Raw genomic sequence first — 22,671 nt, 5'->3', positions numbered from 1 at the left:
TGAGATCAATGAACGGCTTAAACCAAGGACAGACCTTAAACCCCTGAGTCCTGCGGTGCCAGACTTCTGACTAAACGCTCATATCTATATTGTTGCTTACTCTGACTAGGAAACCCACACTTAGATGGGATGAGCAACTAAAAGTGTCCAATCACTTTTTGTTGTTTTGTATCAGGGTTCCTCGAATCTTGCCCTGGAGGGCCAATCCGCTACAGAGTTTAGCTCCAACCCTGATCAAACTCACCTACCTGTGATTTTCTAATGATCCTGAAGACACTGATTAGCATGCTCAGGTGTGTTTGATTAGGGTTAGAGCTAAACTCTGCAGGAAAGTGGATCTTGTGGGCCAGATTTGAGGATCCCTGTTTTATATGCTTTACATGTCAGTACTGACACACAAATAGCTGAAAATGTGTAGAAACTCAGTATGGAGCAGAAAAAAAAAGATTTTTTTTTTAAAATACTTATTTCACAGACATAAATCAGAAAGCAAGAAACAAAGCAGAATGTACCGTGCACTTCTGTGAGTGGGTATCTTGTTTAATGTCTACATAATGCCTCATATCAAACTCATATCAAATCTTTAAGTGATTACTAATCTTCCAAAAGCAGCAAATCCAGAATATAATTCTAGCTCTCTGTGCCAGCCTGGTATGCTGAAAAAACAACTTTGTTTTCAAAGATTTATAAAAACACAAATGTGGCATTACTCATGGTAGTTACATAAAGACAGCCAATCAGATAAGAACAATCCAGTTTTGTGTGCATCAATGTTTCATCTAACAGAACATAAATCTACTGTACTGTGTACTGCATGCTTCAATGTGTTCAGATAAAATTAGGCTGAAAATATGTTGACCTGTTTTTACATGCAAACAATAATATATACAGGAAGAAACATTGTTCTCACAAGAGACAGACAAGCCATCAGACAGATGAAGCACGTCAACAGAGCAGCTGGAATGTAGGAGCGATGGTTCAATACTGTTTCCTAAGCTTACATATGAAATACCCTTAACTCTTATCTTTCTTTCATTTAGGTGAAAGATCAACTCTCCTGAGCAGTTTACCAGTGAAAATGTATCAGTATACACTTCTCACAAACAAATGAATAATTAATAAAACGTGCTGATCGGTTTAAAAGAGAAGCTGTGATTGGTCCTGAGCACTTTATCAAAGTGATCTGAATGCAATGCTCAGGCTCGCTAGGCTAATTTTAAAGCACATCTTGGAATCATATGAATACTATAAAAGACATACAAATGAGTTATGAATACAGCAGCATTATGTGGGTGGAGGGGTTGCTAGAGTAACTATAAAATATCTTTTTTTTTTATAGTTAGGCCAGCAGCTTCAATCAATATAAAAGTGATGCTGGGAAACATCACACCCGCCTGCATCTTCATTTCAGTATGTGTAACATAACTAATATATATATTTTTTTATTCTTTTGTGTGTGATGATGGACATGGCAAATTGTTCAAGTTTACAGTGTCGTACATCCTGTGACTCATGTATGTTCATCCTTTCCAATCATCCATAAGGGAAATAAAGGCAAGTCCATTTTTAAGCAAAAAGAGATTTGAAACATCTTTTTACTCAAGATGGACTGGAAGCTTTGGCCTACAAGATGTGTATCATTCTTTTTGGAAAGCACAAATTCACAGAAAACACCTGACACTGGCATGAGCAAACGCTTCTTTACACTCACTTAAGTCATGCAGTCGACCATTATTGTATATCATGCTTCAATAAACAGAAACTGTGATTATTGTATGGTGACTGCACTGGGTTTAATCCATCAGAACTGCTGAGACATATGGGAAACCAGACTGACAGCGCTGATTTCGCTAAATGCTTTACAATCTAATGCAGTGACACACACATAAAGCATCTGTACATGACAATGAATAGATCATTCACTTTGCTTTATAGCTATAAAAGAATAAACAGCATCATGGCCCACCCATTCCCATTATAACTATAAAAGAATAAGACAGCGGAGACCAGGACTAGAGCCCCAGAGACAGATCCCCTGTAAAGACCTTGTCTCAGACGGCCACCGGGACAAGACCACAGGAAACAGATTGATCTTCTGCACAATCTGACTTTGCTGCAGCCTGGAATTGAACTGCTGGTTTCGTCTGGTCAGAGGAGAACTGGCCCCCGACTGAGTCTGGTTTCTCCCAAGGTTTTTTTCTCCATTCTCTCACTGATGGAGTTTTGGTTCCTTGCCGCTGTCGCCTCTGGCTTGCTTTTGCCTCTGTCGCCTCTGGCAGGCGGAGCTTCTCTGTCGCCTCTGGCAGTGCACAGATACTATTTTGAACTTTGCATGATGACATCACTGAATTCAATGATGAATTGCCTTTAACTGTCGTTATTGACACACTGTTTTCCTAATTAATGTTGTTCAGTTGCTTTGACGCAATCTTTTTTGTTTAAAGCGCTATATAAATAAAGATGACTTGACTTGACTTGACTTCTTTATATGGTTAATTTTGTTTTGATTTTAACTTGCTCAGTGTCTTTTCTTACAATGTCATTCTGTGTTTTTAAGGTCAGATAGACGAAACACACATGTTCCTTACATAGCAGGAAGAGGAACCTGCTCCTGCCCCGCAGACAACATCACAGCTCACAGAGAGAGAAAGAGATGCTGCTTATGATGGATCTCTCTTATTGATTGTAAGAAAAGACATTGAGTCAGATCAGAGGAAAGGAGAGTCAGGGAATGATGGTAGAGAGTGCCAGAGCGAGGAAGTAGGAGAACAAAAGGGACCGTGAGAGGAAGGGAGGGGAATGGGTGGGTGACAGATCCTCAGTGCAGTAACAGATATAACACTGTGCAGGTACAAACTCACTATAGAGTTAGGGTTAGACACATCATGACTGTAGAAACCAGCAGACAAAGGAAATCTTGGCTGCCATTGGAAGAGATGTTGTCGAAACTGTGATCATAACCCAGTTGAGACAGAGCTACACTTTCTGACAGAATGTACAAAATATACAGATCATTGAGAGATGTTGTCCAGAAAAATTGTACTAAATCTTTTATCAATTCAAGATTCATGTCAAGAAATTAATGAAAAACTCAGAATACTGTCTATTCAGAAACACATTCACCTTCTGTACTGTGAAACACTAGAACACAAACATACACTCAGAACCACAAAAGCAAAATATAAATCAACCCACAGTTATTAAGTCAATACAACTATCAATCAAAGATAATCAAAACCCTTTAGACTTCTTTATTACTGCAAAGCATCTTAACCTGATGTGATGTTAAACAAAATGATAAAATAGACCAGCACTAAATTTCAATCGACTGTAATAAAATGCGTGTTTGCGAGTTTTGGTCACGTCTCTGATTTATCAGGAATCAAGCACTGATAACAGCTACTGTATTTAAAAATGGAGAGCCCAGTAATTATATAGAAATATTTCTGTGAAAGTTAGTCTGTAGTATAATAAACTCCTGGACTTCATCACAACACATGAAATATTAGTCATATTAGATTTTTACTGAACAACATGCTGTTTAAATTATAGGCATTATGTTTGCATGTTTTATTAACTTCATTGGATTCAACCTGGAACCAAGGAAAAATTTACAAACTTATTGATAGAGGTTTAGGAGGTAAAACCTTATTAAATCAATGTACACAAAGTAAATGAAAGCATCATCTTTCCCGAGAGCGTGGAGTGAGACAATCTAATGTTCATCAATAAACCTGCGTTTAGACTGGAATGATCTGCACCCGCTGGTATCACTTAAATCAAATACCAGCTCTATATCTACAAATAATGTATGTATGGGAGAATCAGGAAAACATTCACAAATTATAAAAACACATAAATGAGCAGTAAAATTCTGGAAACATTTAAAACTCACTGACCCCCATATCATTATAAAGCAAAGGAACCAGCCCCCTCTCTCAGCTTCACTGACATCTACTGAGCCCATCATTCTCCTCCTACTTACATCTTTATTAGTACTTTGTTGTTATTTGTGTGTATATGTGTATGTATTTACATTTAATTTTTTTGGCAGTAAAACTCCTTGCTTACCAAGTCAAATAATGTTATTTGAATCTGAATCAGAGGGAGAGAAAGAGAGTGAGAGAGAACGAGAGAGAGAGCTGAAGGAGTCACATTGTGTCAGGCAGAGGGAGATGCAAACACACACACACACACCTCATTAACACACATATGGAGAGAGAGAGAGAGAGAGAGAGAGAGAGAGAGAGAGAGAGAGAGAATGGATGCCAGCACTCCTGATATTTCTGACGCGGCACGTCGCCTCAACAGAGAGCATGTGCTGAGACAGGAGCAGTGATGCACAACTGACTGCACAGACGGACACCAGCTTCCTGCTCAGATCTGAGGTGGCGAGCGGTTAGGGCACATCGAATCCGACTGCATCTGCATTCACAGGACAAAGAACCAAACACACATGAACCACTGGAGCGATCACCAGCACACCCTGATGGTTTAATGCTACAGTAAGTCGACTTTCATCTGAAATAACTACCTGCACTGGCTGTAAGTTTTTAGTCTGAAGCACAAAAAAAGTGAGTTTAGCTTTAGTATGATTTATTTTTTCTTGTGCTGAAATCAAAATCCCCCTCTGAAACGTCTACAGCAGCCTTTTCTGCACACTCCAAACTTAAGTGGATTACATCCAAGGCATTAGGGATTTGGGACTGCAATTTGAAGAGACATGCCTGACCGCGGGATACAGCACATCCAGGGGAGATCTGTGTGTGTTTCCTGTTACTTTACACATGGATTACTGTCCTAATTTGGTCTCCCTGAGGACACAGGTGAGGACGGTCCACAGCTCGTCGTTATGACGAACTTCAGACAGAGGAGAAGGTAGATGTCCAGTCGGTTTCTAAATTTCCTTTTAAATGTCTTCTCAGAGAGTGCATTAAATTCACCTGTAAATGTATGTGTCTGGCTGATGGCCACAAAACAAGATCTTTTTTAGTGCAGCTATGAAGATCTGGGAACAGAGGCCAAAATTCTGTCAAACTATACAAATTCTTGAAGATTTTACCTAAACATATTGGATTTGATGGTTTGAGCATTTTGGGACTTTTTAATCTTTGTGATCGACGTGATTTTGTTTGTGTCCAGCTAGTCAATCCTGGAGCTCGGACATGGGAGCAGCATTGGGGGGCAGAAGAGTCTGAGTCCTCTCTGTCCGCCTCCGCAAGGAGCCTCCCCAAATCCACCCATCAGGGAAGAGGTCGGAAGGGTCCACTGTCCCGCCCACGGCAGGATGGTGCCACCCCCTCCCACCAACAAGCCGCATGTTTGCTTGTCCACCATCGTCATCATGAGCAGCATGGCGCTCATGGATGCATACCTCGTCGAGCAGAACCACGGCCCACGAAAGATTGGCATCTGCATCATGGTGACCGTCGGCGACCTATGCTTCCTCATCGTGCTGCGATACGTTGCAGTGTGGGTTGGGGCTGAGGTGAGAACGGCAAAACGAGGCTACGCCATGATACTTTGGTTCCTTTACATTTTCGTCCTGGAGATTAAGGTGTATTTTGTATACCAGAACTACAAGTCTGACCGTAAAAGCCTGGACGCCTTGGCTCGGAAAGCTCTGACACTCCTGCTGTCCATCAGTATTCCCGTGCTGTTTGTGATTCTGGTTGCAATAGACCACATGGAGTACGTGAAGGCTTTCAAGAAGAAGGAGGAGATCAGAAACCGTTTGTTCTGGGTGGTGGTGGATCTGTTGGATGTTCTGGACATCCAGGCCAACCTGTGGGAGCCACAAAAGAAAGGGCTTCCTCTATGGGCAGAGGGACTGATGTTTTTCTACTGTTATATTCTTCTTTTAGTGCTGCCCTGTGTGTCTCTGAGTGAGATCAGCATGCAAGGCATCAACATCAGTCCTCACAAGATGTTGCTCTACCCCATTCTGAGTTTGGTGACTATTAACATTGTCACTCTCTTCATCCGTGGAGGGAATATGCTCCTCTATAAGGACAACAGAGTGTCTGGGATACTCATGGCCAAGAACATCCTAGCCATCATTCTGAAAACATGTAGCTTTGTGCAGTATAGAAGACAGTTGCAGAGCGCCCCACCTGGGTTTGGAGTGGAATTACAGAAGAACTCTGTGGCGTCCGGTCGATCCGTACAGACACCTCCACAGGTAGTGCTGCAGGAGCAAACGCCGCTGCCTGAGGTCACCACGTGTGAACATACGTGACCCGGAATCTGGAGGCTACTTGCACAAGGAAGCACACCTGTAAGGATGCACATCTCTGATGAAACAATGTGGATGTAGGTTACATATCACTAGCTTCATTATTTTCATCTGAGAGAAATACAAATGGACCATAAAGGTATGAAGGTAGTCAGTAATTGTGTAATGCTAAACTTTACATACCACCTCTCTAAATATGTCATTGGACAGACTCTAATTTTTAAAATGGCTTTGGTTATCTGGGGTCCAGGTATGGCTGGTTACTTTCGTCCAATTCCCTGCTGGTAGAGGTCCAATACACCATCTGATTGCAAGCAGAGATTCAAAAACATCTGCGTCCAGAAACTTAAAGTAGAAGTTTCACAAGTGACTGATTTATTTCTTGACTTGACATTTGTCCCGTCTGCTGATGTCACAGCTCAGGATAGTAATTAATGAAGGGTTTGGGAATGCTTTGAGACATAGGTGATTGGTCTCGTGAAAATTATTCTGCATACTACAGTTGTTTTTAAAAATGATTTTGTCATACTGGTGCACTGCTTTAAAAACCAAACAGTATGCAATAAACTCGTACATAACTTGTAAAATAGTTAAATTTTCTCATGAGATTGGGTTTATATGTCCAGCAGGGGGTACAACCACAAACCATTTCAAACACAGTTTGATCAGAAATTGTGTAAGCATAACAGACACTGTTAATTTGAGAAGATCAAAGAGTCTGCATCATAAATGCAAAGTTTCATCATTTATTAAACACATTAAGAGATTTATAGACATCATAACATTTGGATCAAAAGAAAACAACTATTGTGATTCTATTGCGTATTTATTTGCTAGTCATGCAATATCAAAAGTTCTGGTCACTATTCATCCACAAGAATTGTGTACATATGCGTGTTTGTGTTTGTAACAGCATGTTTTACTCAGGTCAGACACACAGATGTACTGATTACACTGAAGATGGAGTGTTTCATGACGTAATAATGATTCTGATGAGGGCTTTTAATTAAAGTGTTACAAAGGGAAAATAACCAGTGATTCTCCTTGCTTCATTTAACTCTCCAATTAGCCACTATCTAATTGCAAATATAGTTCCTTTTACCTTTATTTGTATAGCGCTTTAAGTCAAGTCAAGTCACCTTTATTTCTATAGTGCTTTTAACAATACAAATTGGGTCAAAGCACTTTACAGTATTTAATAGGAAAATAGTGTGTCAACAATGCAAAATGACAAAAGTTAAACACTCAATACACCATACAATACTGATTGTGTCAAAGCAGCTTTACAAGGTCAAACGGGAAACTAGTTTATCAATGATGCAATAAGACAATAACAGAGTCATTTTTTCAGATAAATTTTTTTGATTGATTATTTTGTTTTGTGATTATGTGGTTTAGTTATCTTGTTATAGTGTCTGTGCAGTCAGTCAAGCGTCCCCAACTAAACCAGACAAAGGTGACAGTGGCAAGGAACTTATATCCGAAAATACTCTTTTAACACCTTGCCCGATCTACTTAGTTTTCGATAAATTAAGTGTTCAATGAAAGAAGACAAAACTATTATAGTATGCTACTTTTGCAGTTTAATTTGTGTTTGATGTTGGTTATGAATTAACAGAATGAATGCACTGTTTTGTGAATAACTTCCAACAGATGAAGAAAACACACTGCCCTAACAAACCTGTTACTGCTCATGCATTTACTTACCTGACACATAATGGAAGATGCTGACAGGGAATTACTTCAACAGAATCCTGGGAAATGGAAGGGTCTCAGAACACTGTGATAAAGATGCAAAATCCTGGAAGAGAGAGAAAATAAACGTTACCACAGGGTCACTTTAACCATAAACGGGCATTGTGCACCACAGGATACATATTCTTTAGTCTCTGAATATTATCATAGTTGAGGTTGTTTGAAGTATGGGGGTAACATGACTTGGTTCAAATTTTCTGTGCTTGTTTTGTCAGTTTGACCTAAAGCAACATGTACAACCAAGGGCCTGGATATTCAGAAAATCTAGAAATTAGGCATATATTAATTTTATTTTTTTCAGCAAAAAATACAATACAACTGTTAGTATTAATTGTGAACATTGTCTTAAGATGTTGAAAAAGAAAATTAAGCCATATGTTGTTTGTACTGTTATTTAATCACATTTTAAAATATGCGTATCCCCTGAGATACATTGCCTGATTAGGGTATAAAAAGGGTAAACTGGTAACCAAGGTGCCTCCTGTTCTGGTTATTTCATTATTGTGCATTCTGGGGTGGTGTGTTTTGTGGGGTTAGTCGTTCCCCCTTGGTGGTTATTGGGGGCTGGGGGTTTAGAAATCACAGCCTACAAGAGGAGGACCACCTTGATTAAAAAAAAAAAATCTCTCAAAGGGGTGGGGTGGAGGGGGATTATAAATCACATCAAGGGGAGGGGTGGGGATCCCCCTCAGTAGAAATTGTATTCCAGGCCAAGAGGCCCTTGGGGAATTTCCTCATAGGCCCTTCTTTCCTCTGGGCCCCCTGCACACAGTCCCCTTTCTATTTATTTTGAGTTTAAAAATTGTGCAAAAAACTGATATTGTTACATTTAGTTGACTACATCTTTGCATTTTTAGCTAGATTTTTTCTAGCAGGGCTTCACACAGCTCATTTTATGGAAGATTGAGTTTGTTTTCATTTTTTGGGTGTTAAGGGTTGTTCAGTGTTGATCTTGGAGGGTTATCATTCTGCAGTGTTAATATGTATATATTATATTATGTATATAATATATATATATATAATATAATCATAGAATCTAGCATATTTTGAATATTACATATTTGTTTGCATCAAATAAATCATAGAATTATTGATGACTTCGGCTGTTTTTTATACCCTAATAGGGCAACGTATCCTGGAAAATATAACTCATAAAATCCAAAATATATCAAATATTTATAAAATCCATGTGATATTGCTGATCATTTTCCACTCTTGCCTGCTTTAGGGTCAAAGTCTACATGAAACAGCATTCATTCAGTACCTCTTTTTACCTTCATAATCTGACATATTTTGTGAACTGAGGAACTGATCTGAGATATGTATTTCCCATAATTTAGTAAATAGAGTTTATAATTTAGTATATTTGGATTTCACATTAACTTTAAGCATTTAATTTGATTAATAAAGGTTTGTTGTTGACTTGATTTTGTCTTAAGCTAGTCTTTGTATTTCTCTAGCATTGGTGTATTTGCATATCTCCTCATCATTTCCACAAAAGCAGGATGATCAGTGGTGGTAATATTCCCAGGTTATATTTGTAACCAAATTAAATGATGGCTGAGACTTCTAAATGATTCTATGAAAGTGCATGGATTGAACACATAGCAGGGCATATATTATTAGAATATTTGTTCACAAGACTTTTGAGAACTGAATGTGGTAGACTAGAGTTTTTGCTACATGATGTGAAAATCACCCTGTTTACAATATATTGATTCAATTTTTTGATAAGTGTTTTGAGAATTGAATTTTTTAGAATATATTGATTTAGTGATTCACACCTGATCAATTTGAAAGTGACTGAGGCAGGTAAGAAAGAGTTAGAGGAGAGTAAAATAATTTTAATAATAATAGTAAAATAATAGTTTTTTTATTATTTGTATTTGTATTATTTGTATTTTATTTACAACACAGCATAATAAAAATATACACAGTGAAGGTCAAGGACACATGATTGAACATACTGATCTGAACAATGAGACTTGAACAGTAACACAGCTTTGTGCCAAACATTTATAGACTCACAGTGTTAACACTCATTCTACTTTTATATCTTGTGGTTTTATATGTTATAAAACATTAAACAAACATCCTGGCATTGTGAAACATTTAGACAATGAAATAACATATTTCAAAATGTTTCACTAGATTTCATATGTTTAGTCAGGAATTATAGTTTGGGAAAAGTCTAACTAGTAAAAATTTGTACAAATTATGTCACAGCAACACAATGACAACAGATGCAAGTAATCTTAGGCTACTCATCAGAATGGTATTCTCCAATGGATCTAGCTGTGTGACGCATCGCATTGTGAGATAAATTCTGGGTTATTTCTCTCAGCAGATCATCTTCCAGAAACAAAGTAGCCGGGATGAACACTTCATGTTTGTTTATGGATGATGTGGGCATTTCAGAATCAGAATCAGAATTAGCTTTATTCGCCAGGTGTGCGCAAACACACAAGGAATTTGTTGTGTTTTTTTTAAGGTGCTCCTGGTACATACATACTTACACATCTGACATGAGAAAAAAATAATAATAATTTACATGCGTGAGTGTCTCACTTGGATGTTTAGAATTTGAAAAGCGCTTTTGGCTCGTGGGCGTGACCGCATTAGAGATAATGAGTTGATGGGAAAACTGGAGCTTGTGTCGGTTTCATATGGACTACTTTAACAGAGAATATTTGTTTTGGATGTGACTTAATTTAAAAGTAGACATTTCAAGCTTTATATGCATATATTTCTCATGTCATCGAGACAAGTAACTCATTTTTATTATGACTATACACAAATAAAAGTATACCCTTTGCAGTTTATTCTTATCTGTATGATCAAAAATTCTATTTGCGGTCATCAAGAAAATACGAGACAGGCAGGTGTGGGCTTCTACCCCAGGGGGTTAAATGCAGAGCACAAATTTCGAGTATGGGTCACCATACTTGGCCAGAAGTCACTTCACTTTTTTACTTTTTTTTTCAGAACCACTGCATTAGATGCTTAAAGTAAATCATTACATACTGCAAACTTCAATTCACGAGTTCATACTTACAGATAATGAACAGAGTAAAGGTTATGCGTATTTGGCGTGCTGTCCAGGGAGAGGGCTGTGCTGGGGTAGGAACGGGCTGAACGTGAGGAGTCGGGGTGGTGGAGGGATGCTAAAAGGCTAGAGATTATGAAGGTAAGGCTGCTTTGATTATTTATAGGTGGATGAAAGATGGGCTGATAATCGCACATCTATCTGCATGTGCTCCTCCCGAAATATGTTAATAAAACATCACAAAAAAACATGTTTGTCTGCACGTGCTCCTCCCGAAATATGTTAATAAAAAAGAAAACGTGCCTTACTGGCCTGCGATTTCTGTTGTAAGATGTTGTTCGTAATTTCTTTATATTGTTATGTTATCTCTGCTAAACTATTTCGTAAACTCACGTTGCAAACTTGCCTTATTGGCATTTTAGAACTTTAGCACGTGTATGTTGTAAGTGTAATATGGAGAGCTGCAAACTTTTACTGTACTGCTTTTATTTGTAACTCCTCTGGGAAAGGAAGTGGAATTTACTGTACTGCTTTTATTTGTAACTCCTCTGGGAAAGGAAGTGAAAAGCACTAAAGTTCATATTGAACACTGCATAGATAAAGGTTTAGGGATGTTCCCTACCTTAAAAATTCAGGCAATTGAACACATTATGTATGTTTTTTTGTTGTTTTTTTTTTTTTTTTTTAGGTTTTTTTTCTTTTGTATTAAGTTTTTAGGCAATTGAATAAAGTATGTAAATACATCAGTTAATTCAGCATTCTGGTGGTTTTTTAAAATGAGCATTGGTTGAAGATTTTTTTGTTTGGGCCTGTTTTACAGATATGAATGTTTGGACTTTAAAAAAACACACACACACACACAAAAAGGTAAGCTAGTGGTTAAAAAAAAAAAAAAAAAAAAAAAAAAAAAAAAAAAAAAAACATTATTTTCTGGTGCTTGGAGTTTAGTTTAAAAATCATCTTTGGGAAATTATAAAAAATGTTGTTTGTTTAACTTACATGCCCAGCTAAAGTGGCTGCTGTTGATCCTGGCAGACATTCTCTTCAAAAGCCAGTCTACAGCTGAATGGACGTGTCTTTAGGTGGCTCTAGTGTGCTGAAAGACGGATGGGTGAGGGCGAGACATCGACTGACAGAGGCAGGTAGAGTTGCCTGTCGAGCCGGTGATGTTCGTTCGGCCTGCTGCAGCTCCCGTAATTGTTTAAAGCAATCGATTTCCTTCTGCTCAGTCAGTTTCTCTTATCTGCTTTTTACCCTGGTCTCTAAAAGCCACTTTATCACTGAAGGGCTTTTGTGTCATAAACTTTATGTGCCTTTGTTCCTCATTCTGAACAGGTATTTTGTTACTGGTGTCTGCACACTGTTTCGCAGCACTTTCAATTCTTCTATTTATCATGTATTGTGATGTGAAGCTATCTGGTCCTATCAAATAGATCTAAGAATCAAAACGTCATTCCTATTTGACTTTATGGACACATTTCAACCAGTACCTGGTTGAGCTCCCAGGTGGCAGTATTGTGCCTTAACGCTGACACCTGTCACACAAGAAGAAGACGCAGTGCTCGCAGCTACTCGAGGAGAGCCTTGTTCGTCAAGTTGTCATTATTTTAGTGGTCATAGAATGGGAAACGTTATATTAACCTGTTAACAGCGGTTTTCTGTGTTCATATATTTAAGTAAAGGTTGATTATTTTAACAAGTACTGCATTTTCTTTACTCATCTTATTTTTGTATTTGCAATCAATACGGCCTGTGCGTAGTAACACTTTATTTCGTTGTTCAAATCTATTAACAGTTACACGATTAAAACTGATCTTGAAAAACTGAGGGTCGCTCATACATTGCTACATTAAACTCTGTAAAATGTTAAGTTGGTCTCAGTGCCATGCACTTAATGCCTCATCTGCGGTCATTCTTCAGTAAGGTTCATTAGTTAACATTAGTTAGTTAACATATATAAATAACATAAATAATAATGAACAATATTTCCACAGCATTTATTAATCTTAGTTCATGTTAATTTCAGCATTTACTTATGCATTATTAGAATCACAAGTTGTGTTTGTAAACATTAATGCACTGTGAACTAACATGAACAATGAACGACTATTTTTATTAACATTAACAAAGATTAATAAATTGTGTAATAAATGTATTGTTCATTGTTCATGTTAGTTAATGCATTAATGTTAACAAATGACATCTTATTGTAAAGTGTTACCATTAATATTTATTCATCATACTGTTGAACTTGAAAGTATTTTCTCTCTTGTTATTTCATAGGCGCTTCAAAGAAGATGTTTATTGTTAGTGTTTTGCGCCATGCGTTTATCAATATCCTTATGTTCATTGGGTGAAAAAGAAAAACTCAATAAACAAAGTAAAAAATAATTTGACCGATATCTTTTTTCCCCCCAAAGTTTCTATAGATATCATGATATATCGATATCGTGAATTCTTATGGCCACAATAACCGTGATATGAAAAATCTAATATCGTGACAGCCCTAGTGTTGACACAAATTACTTATTTGAATTTTTCATTGATACAACATGGCATTGAGTTGTTAGAAAAGAAATGCGTAGAGACGTTATTGATTGATGACGTCAGGAACTGATAAATCGGCTTTTTAAAATGGTTCATAGAGCCGATATTTCAAAAAAGAACCAGTTCACGGAAATGAGTCAGACTTTGCATCACTAGCTTGTTCTAGTTGCAGCACTTCAAAACTCAATCCAAAAATGACACGCACAACAAAAAGCAAACTAACAAAAACAACAACTAGAATAGACAACGAACAACAGAAACTGATGGCTATATACAAAGGAAGAGTAATCAAGCGAACTGAGAACAGGTGTGAACTAATCAGGAAATGAGGAAAAAGAAAATTGGACAACCAAGCACAGAAACTAGAACTAAAGCATAATGGAACATATGTGTGACACTGCTTTTGCACAGTTTTGCCCTTTATATCTTCTTATTGCAGTAGGTCAAATGTATAATTATCAAGTAAAGTTTATTTGTACAGCACTTTACACAGTGTATGTTGTTTCAAAGCAGTTTCACAGAAAATCATCCTTAAACCCAGGTAACAAATTTAGGTTATAAAATCGTTGTGTGAATATTGTTTTATTTTTCTAAAATGCTGATGTCCAGTTTTTTTTTCTTTTTTTTTCATTTTTTTGTTAAAATATCCAGTTTTCTTGTCATGTTTATAACATTATTCAAAGCATACAAAAATGTTTATTACAACATTCTACTAAATATAATGTTATTTGAACTTTTATTTTTAATATTTTAAACGTTAAAATTACCAGTTTTCCTGCTGTGTACATATTATAACATTATTTATAGGTTAAAAAAAGTTTCTTACAATATTCAAATACAAATAACATCATAAGCTTTTGTTCTGAAAACATTTGTTTCTCAACATGAGAACTTATATCAAATATTAATAAAGTTCTGTCAGGACCCCTATTGTCAAAGATAACTTACAATTAGCATACATTTTAGGTTGGGGGTATGGTTCTTTCTGTTCTGGGCAACACTCCCTGCCCATCCATGCAGCCTATGGATAGGAGCAGGGAGAGCATAAATTACAGAAGGATAGTGGCGGTGAAGGGGTGCTCTTCTTTATAAGCAGCTAAGAAGAGCAGCAAACCCCTTTAAAGCAGTACCTTAAAAAGATTAAAGATGCAGAAAACCCACTAGAATTGCAGCCTAGTTTGCCAATTCACAGCAAACACTGCATACTGCAGTCATAGAAGTGGGCAAATGAACTGGTTCAGAGATTGCAGGTTCTACCTGGCCTAAAGCTTTAGCATCCTTTTAAAAACTCTATAAAAACAGCATATAACTCAATAAATCGACTCATGAGTTTGCAAGTTTGTCGCCTCCCATTGACATTTGCGCTCACTGATACATGTCCTCAATCTGATAACCTGCGTGAATATAGACAAATTTCCTTACCAATACCCTCAATAGCTTTATGCAACAAGCATGTTGCAGTAGTCAGAGAACCTATAGAAATAGCATTCCCAATAACCAGATGAGCCATAAACAGTAAGCATATTTCAAGAACAATTAGATGGCCTTAAACAACAACTTAAACACTAGCTTCTTGCTGTTGCAAGTTTACCCGGATACCAGCACTTGCAGTAATAACCAATAGCTTTAAGCAACAAGCAGGTCTAGCAACAAACATGATACTGATACTAGATAAGCCTTAACAACCAAGCAAAATCCCAATAGCTTTAAAACGAAGACCTTTTGAAATAGCATAGGCTGGGGCAGCATGCCCTTTACAGAAGAAGAGAAGCAGCGAAGGGGTGCTCTTCTTTAATAAGCAGCTGAGAAGAGCAGCATGCCCCTTTAATGCAGTACAGCATATGGTCAATACTCGGAATTTAGGCAACAGGCATGTTGCCCTTATCCAAATAAACCTAACATTAGCATTAATAACAACATTAAGTAGCAAAATCTACATACTGAGTATCAAGCACGTTCCCGATACGCTAGATAGCTTTCAGCAACAGCATATCACTGACTAAAACACAGGATAAGTTTAATGAAACAGCATTCCCAATACTAGATGAGCCTGAAGCAGCAAGCCTATTTCATATCAGACAGCCTTAAACAACAGATTTAAAACAAGGCTGGCTGTGGTAAGTTTAACTGGGTAATGTTACCAGTGTGTCAAAATATGACAGCATGCCTACCAAACATGTTACTGAACAACTATCCTTAAACAATGAGCAATATTTGATGATAGCATATTTGCCAACATAGCATTAGGCAATGAAAATGAAATAAGAAACTTAGCTTCACTTTGCGAAGACATTCAGAGAAAAAAAAAAAGGATAAAGTTCACAAACTTGAATCTGGTGATTTACTCCGTCGCAAAATTCCTGATTGAACGCTTCCTATAGAGATGGAATTCGCCATCTGATTAGCTCCTGAGTAAAGCGATAGCTGCTGAATAATGACTGAAGGGACTTTATGAAGGGAATTATGATTGGTGTCGTATATCTATAGGTAGATGTGGATCAGCTGATACGAGCTTGACTAACGTGACCTGCCAGAACTAACGCTACACTCCATTTATAAGAACATCACATGAACACTATAAGAACATTTTGTACTAGCATTTATATAACTTTTCAAAAATGTTAGTGAAAGCATGACACATGCAAAAGCAAACACTTCATTCAAAACGATTTTAACTCTTCTAAAAATGGTATTTTTGCATAGAAACTGTACAGACAAACATAAAATAATTAGCCACATACACGCCAAACTACACACAGATGTAAAAAAAAAATATAAAACACTTCAAACTGTAACAAAAGTAAAGGCTTGATTCTGTTCCAAATTTGTCATAAGGGTGAAACATGCATCATATATATATATCATTCGCATCAACACTGAGAAGACAAGCAAAGTGAAACTGAATTTTGTAAATAAAGAAAAGCAATCTTGGTTAAGGAGACACAACCACAGCAGTATAACTGCCTCAGTGAGGATCAGAACTGATCCAAGACAGCAGCAATCTACAGACAGAACATCAGTGTTAGAGAGAAGACCAACTGAATCAGATCACATGGATCTCTCTGTAAACTCATAATCTAGCACAGTTTTGTCACTGGTAGAAACTTTGAATTGTAAGCACTTCCTGTGTTTATTTGCCTCTTTACGATGAATTGCTTGCTGTTTTCCTCATTCGCAAGCCGCTATACATAAATGAATAAATGAAAATGTAAATGTAAATGAAGAAGGCAAACTATTTCAATATATACATTTCATTTAATTACAATTTATGCAATATGTCAAACCTTTAAACAGCAGGGGAAAAAAATCAACCCGCAGCAACAATTAACAAGTTGCCCAATTCCACAGGAAAACCACCAACTTGGGAACATTGCTACTGGAAACCATTAGGTAATTGTTTTAATGGTTAACGGTTGATGGTTTGTAATGTTTGTAATGGTATTTGTGGTTGAAAACATTAGAACTTCTGTGATGGTTTCTATTGTTTATTTCAGCAGGGTTTGATTGCAAAAGACTCTGAAACCAGCCAAACTCTCATCAAATCAGACGTCTCCCCCATTACCTTTGCATTTTCTCCACAGAAACAAGAGCCTGTCAGCAGAGCCAAGCAATTGAATAATGCAGGTTTTCTTTACGTTATTGATCAAAGCTCCAGGTAAATTATCTTTCCACCCTGAGTGTTTGGGAACAACTTGCATGCCTGTAAATTCTCCCGTACACTATAAATATAAAAGAGAGACATGTGTTAAACAGAGGATAAACAAAAGCCAGGGTGATTTGCTCTTGGAAGAATAAGACAACCTGTTTAGGAAATTATTCTTGGTGGATAAAGGCATTTTTGAATCTGCAAAAAATGCTTTATGCGGTACGAGTGAGGTCTGGAGGAAGACATGGATATTTTGGCAGAGACTAAGACTTCTCTTTGTTTCTTATTATTTCAGAGGATTTTGTGCAAATGCAATGAGATGCACTTCAAGAGCAACTAAAACCCATGACGCCTTCAAGAGAGGCTTGAGAAAGCAGTAAAGCACTTGAATGTATTATATTAAACAGGAAATTAAAAGAAGAAACCACACTGGGTTTGGGAGATACTGAGGTTCCTGTTCTCCTCTTCACACTTACTGAAGTAAATGAGGGCTGTTGGGAATAGTGAAAACACAGAACTACACATTGCAGTTTATTTAAGTACGATGCAATGTCAGAGCTTTTATACAGCAAACCAGAGCTTTCACAAGCTGTTTGGATCATCATATCTGCTCATATGAACAAGGCTATTAGTGGGAGGTTACAGACGTTAAATTAAAGCACTGCAGAATGACACTGTTCATCAAATATTTGTCTCATTGTAAAGGCATTGGTATGATTCAGTTATTTCTAAAATCAGAGTCATGTGAGCTGAAGAGCTTAAAATGTTGAAATCTATGAAAATGTTGGAGAGGCTCAAACTAATACAGATGTTAAGGTTACAATGTGAATGAAGTTGCTGTGAAGCACAACAGCTCTTGAAATGCAATGCACTTCAATAATAATAAAAAACGGAACACTGTGAGAACCAGAAAGCCTCAGCTCTGCTATCACATTCCCTCTCTAGCTGATTCAATAAGACTCACATTGTGTGGTCACATTTTCACCATCATATCGCATTTTGGCAGCTGTTTCACACAGAATGCCGTCTGCAGCCCTGGTGCGCTGAGGTTACACTTCAATGACTCATTACAAATGCTGTTTTTCTTGCTGCTAAACATGAATGTGCTGCAGCTCCCCATGAGTGACCTGTTCATTACCGGTCTCTTGGTCAGCTTCAGCCACCATCAATTATTCTCCCTCATCTCGTTCCAAACCTGTATGAGATTCTTTCTTACGTCGATAACAAAAGATTTGTTTTAAAGAAAATCTCAGTGTTTTTTTGTCTTTTACACAGAAGTTTTACACAGTGTTGTTTTGTTGCCAAAAATCTTCCAAATATCTTCTGGTGTGTTACACAGAAGAAAAAGCCATACAGGTTTAGAGCAATGAGAGGGGAGTAAACAGTGACAGAAAGATCATTTTTGGCTGAACTGTTCCTTTAAAGGGGTCATATGATGTTGCTAAAAATAACATTATTTTGTGTATTTGGTGTAATTAAATGTGTTTATGTGGTTTAAGGTTCAAAAAACACATTTTCCACATACTGTAGATTATTGTTTCTCCTCTATGCCCTGCCTTTCTGAAACGTGTTGTTCTTTTACAACACCAGCTATCCATTGTGTTGTGATTGGCCGAATGCCTCAAACCTGTGACGGAAATGTTACGCCCCTTAACATATTGTGATGTGTGTCCCGGTCAGAACACCGGTGCTACAAGACAAAAACAACAAAACCCATTACAAACGAGGCATTTGTTGCATCCAGTGGGGACATAATTACGGATTATAATGACATGCTGTGTTTTTACGCATTGAGTTGCATTGCTCCTCGTAAACATAAAACCATGTTTGCATTTGTGATCGGAAAAATTATAATCAACAAGCACTACTCTACCCCAGCGGGTCTCAATTCCAGTCCTCACACCCCCCAGCTATGCATATTTTGCATGTCTCTCTTTGAAAACACACCTGTTTCAGATAATCAGCTCATTAGAAGTGAGCTCCGTGCATGAACTGTGTTCCCATTGACATGGTCCCTACACAGTGTTAATCGGTCCCTACTCCCTGAGCAGGGGAAATCTGTTGAAGTTTACCTCACTTTGAAACATTCATTCATGGATTTGCGCAACGTCTTCACACACGGCAAGTGTGACATCATATACCTCTGTAAATAAATACAATTTAAATTCACATCAAAATGTGCAGAGCAGGGGGCGTGAGGACTGGAATTGAGAACCGTTGCTCTACACTGCTCAAAACTCTTGTTTGAATCATCAGTGGCAAATCCTTTACATATGTAAACATACTTACAGTCTGTGAGTCAGAACAGCCGGCAATGTAGTCTTCTCTCCCAGGATCAGGAAACAGTCCTCCATAAAATGTGCTGCACACATCTGAATATTTGGGTTGAACTGTTCTGGAACAGTGTTGCAAATACAACTTAACCACTGATTTCTAATTGTGTCCTCTTTTGGAAGGCCAAACAAAGTATTTTCGCTTTCACAACGAAATAGCGTCTCCACAACATGGCACCGGCAGCAACAACAAGAATCAAAGTTATGCCTTCTTTGTTTGTGTGAACATTTTGGCAGCGTTATGCAAATCTTCCCACATCATGACGTAGACATGTGGGGGTGTGTTAGAACGAGCCGTTTTAGGAGGGCATGGATGAGTCTTTTATAAAGAATTTCTCTTTGGGTTTGAGACTTTAGTCTTTGCGACTTTATAGATCTTCTTTATTCACAAACAGTTTGTAAGACTCCAAAGAGAAAGGAAAACTTGAAATTGCATCCCTTTAAGGAGAAACTGCTGATGTACAGAGGGGTCCCAATGTCTGAAACCACGGGGGGGAAATGAGGTTTTGCATTCTTTAGTAATACAAAAAAATTACACACATTTTCTTTATTTTATATCTTGAATCCTTATGCATCATATCTTTTTATATTCTAAGATTTTAACCAAGAATGCTAACATGCAGCTTGACTGTTTGGCTTTTACTACCAGATTAACAGAAAAATACATACTGTATATCAATATGAATATTAGAAGATTCATTAGACTTGCACATGAGCTGACATCATTTATTTAAAATACAGCAAAATGAGAGATTACTTCATATCTCAAACCCAGGATACAAAAAGTTTCAGCTTGATTATCAGTAGATGGAATGGTGAAGAACTGAGAGGTAAATCGCATGATAAATCCTGCTTTTGTCCAACTACCTGATGTCAATAAAAATATCTGTACTCTCAAAATGAAATGTCACAAATCAATCTTCTCTCTGCTGAAGCTCCTCACATTCGATGTGTTTTAGCTGCATTCAAGATCGAAATCAATTACTCCTGAATCATGTTTCATTACGGCTTCAGCACAGCACTGTCTGGATGCTCCCGCGGCCCCAAAAGCGTCAGCCGGCGGGGTGTTAAATGCTTCTGAGGTCCGTCAGATTGTGTGGTGATGGACTTGTTCTGAATGAGCTCTCCCCAGCGGGCGATGAATCTGCCTGGGCAGCTCGGCTCCCAATGGCCCAGTGGCTCGCCGCCTGGCTGAATTAGCCCTGCGTGTAAATCACAGAACGAAGCACGCAAGTGACCAGCATCATTTTGATCCAGCCACAAATCACAGCACTCGGCTGCATGGGAGACGTCAGTCATAAAGCCGATGTTCCTCCTCCAGGGAACTAACCCTTTAACACTCCTCTGTTGTGTTTGATTTTTGAGTCTGCAAAACCCGTCTGTTTGTGTTGTTGTCGGGTGAATGTTTGTTCTTGTGCTTTACCTGATGTCTTTGTGAAGCAGTTGGGTCAACATTTTTTTTTGTCATTTTTAATCTTTGAATAAACTTGACAAGATAAACTTTGTAAGTGATTTGAAAACCATCCTTTAAAGCAGAAGGTTTCAATCTGGCAGGGCAGGCCCGGCGCCCCACGGACATCCCTGTGCCCCTAAGACTCCCCCTCCCCCCCGAACCAAGGGGGACGGTCGGACTGGAGTTTAGTGTATATAATAGTCTTACTCATACAACTGCCTGCAGTTGCTTTTGATTGATTTTAGATGGAAAACTGACCATAACCCCTGGTCTAGGATCTGTTTTCTTCGTAATAATAGCATAACAAAATAGATTTGACAAACAATCCAGTGTTTCTGCCCTTCTGCTTTGGAAAGCATCAAATGATATTACAATGCATTGTCGCAGAAGTGAGCAATGTAGCCAATCACAGACATGTTTGTTGATTTCTAAAACGAAATGACCAATCAGAAGTGTTGGAATCCACACACACACTGCTCCAGTCAACTTTTTTTTTGTCCAGTGCTGAATTCTTTCGTTCTCGTAACTTCTTTCTAACAAAAACATTAAAAAAAGGTTTCATAGTGTAACGTTCATTGTTTTTTTGTTTGTTTTTTGAACTTTGTGAGATTATAATGATGAGTGACTGTTTTTAATAAATTTAAAGGGAGCAGTCTTTGCATGCTGTATACCATAATATTTATTCAAAATTTAAATAAAACTTGTGTTTTTCATGCTTGACAAGCGGCCACGTACGAAACGGAGATAGCTATCTACGACAATATATATAAAAAGGTCCTGGTCCAAATGCAGGATTTAGGTAGGAAACGGTTATTATTTGTATTGGCTGCCACGCCAAATCACGCACACTTGCTTGCTTTTCTGTTTAATTTAACAATGTTATGAGAACATATATATGCTTTAATAGCAAATAATTGTAACACTTTACAATAAGGTTCAATTAGTTAATATTAGTTAAAGTATTAAAGTGTATTAATGTGTTAGTTAATTATTTTAAAGTGTTGCCTAAATAATGTATTTCAAGCGTTCACTTGAAAAAATGACTCCCCTCACCAGCACAGACTCCTGCCATTCATGCAGTCTGCTACATTAGCTACTGTCAAGAACTCATTAAGAGAGGATTCTGTCAGAATACAGCTCCCCGTGTCTCCCCTTTGACTCTCACATTGCCCAGTATTGCTTACATAAAATAACACTTGATATATAATACATACATTTGTGTTCAGCTGAAAAACATTGCCGTAGTCCAAGGGGAAATGACAGCCTGTATCATTCTCATCTGCATTCTTTTGAAAAGTTCATCATTTGCTGTCATTAATGCATTCAGCAGCTCATTCACTGTAGTTAAGAAAAGAAGCGGTTTGAACAGTTCTGGCTCTGAGACACTGCAGAGATGTTCCCATTGATAGTTTCTGCATCTCAGGCCTTTAACTCAGTCAGTGTCAGAGCTGCTCTACACATGATTTCATCCTCAGACGCCCACAGAATCATTAGTGCCTGTGACTGGGTGCCATTACTCTAGACCTGGACTCAAAGTCGTGTTTACAAGGCTCTTCAGAGTTCAGCCTGTTTGTTTTATCTCAACAATCTAAAGTTTCTGCAGGTCACAGAACAGGTGAATGTTTCTGTGTGTACCAAAAGATCAGAAAGAAGCCC

The 22,671-nt window shown here is 37.8% G+C and overlaps 1 protein-coding gene and 1 long non-coding RNA gene across 4 annotated transcripts in view; one reads left to right on the top strand and one right to left on the bottom strand.

Moving 5' to 3' along the window:
• Positions 1 to 3,792: 3,792 nt before the first annotated feature.
• LOC122147302 overlaps positions 3,793 to 22,671 on the bottom strand; it is a 66,636-nt gene continuing 47,757 nt past the window's right edge. Inside the window, exons 2-4 of one of the 3 annotated variants that reach the window (XR_006161571.1) lie at positions 7,943 to 8,036; positions 6,419 to 6,539; positions 6,141 to 6,275 (exon numbers count right to left, since the gene is read on the bottom strand). This is a non-coding gene — a long non-coding RNA (uncharacterized LOC122147302). Of the gene's footprint in view, positions 4,426 to 6,140; positions 6,276 to 6,418; positions 6,540 to 7,942; positions 8,037 to 22,671 lie in introns of those variants that run through there. The other 2 variants (XR_006161570.1, XR_006161572.1) reach the window with 2 other exon arrangements.
• On the top strand, positions 4,404 to 6,426 carry LOC109066960 (transmembrane protein 121-like). Its single transcript, XM_042769590.1, has 2 exons — positions 4,404 to 4,878; positions 5,143 to 6,426. The coding sequence occupies exon 2, from the start codon at positions 5,288 to 5,290 to the stop codon at positions 6,236 to 6,238; it is 951 nt and encodes a 316-aa protein (XP_042625524.1). The 5' UTR covers positions 4,404 to 4,878; positions 5,143 to 5,287; the 3' UTR covers positions 6,239 to 6,426.

The sequence above is a fragment of the Cyprinus carpio genome, chromosome A13, assembly GCF_018340385.1.
Source record: "Cyprinus carpio isolate SPL01 chromosome A13, ASM1834038v1, whole genome shotgun sequence".
Taxonomy (NCBI): domain Eukaryota; kingdom Metazoa; phylum Chordata; class Actinopteri; order Cypriniformes; family Cyprinidae; genus Cyprinus; species Cyprinus carpio.
Note: the sequence above shows the minus strand (reverse complement) of the source record. Positions and strands in the feature narration are given on the sequence as shown.

Bases quoted from the DNA above. Each gene is read 5' to 3' on its own strand.
- LOC109066960 (XM_042769590.1), top strand. From the start codon at position 5,288: ATGGTGCCACCCCCTCCCACCAACAAGCCGCATGTTTGCTTGTCCACC.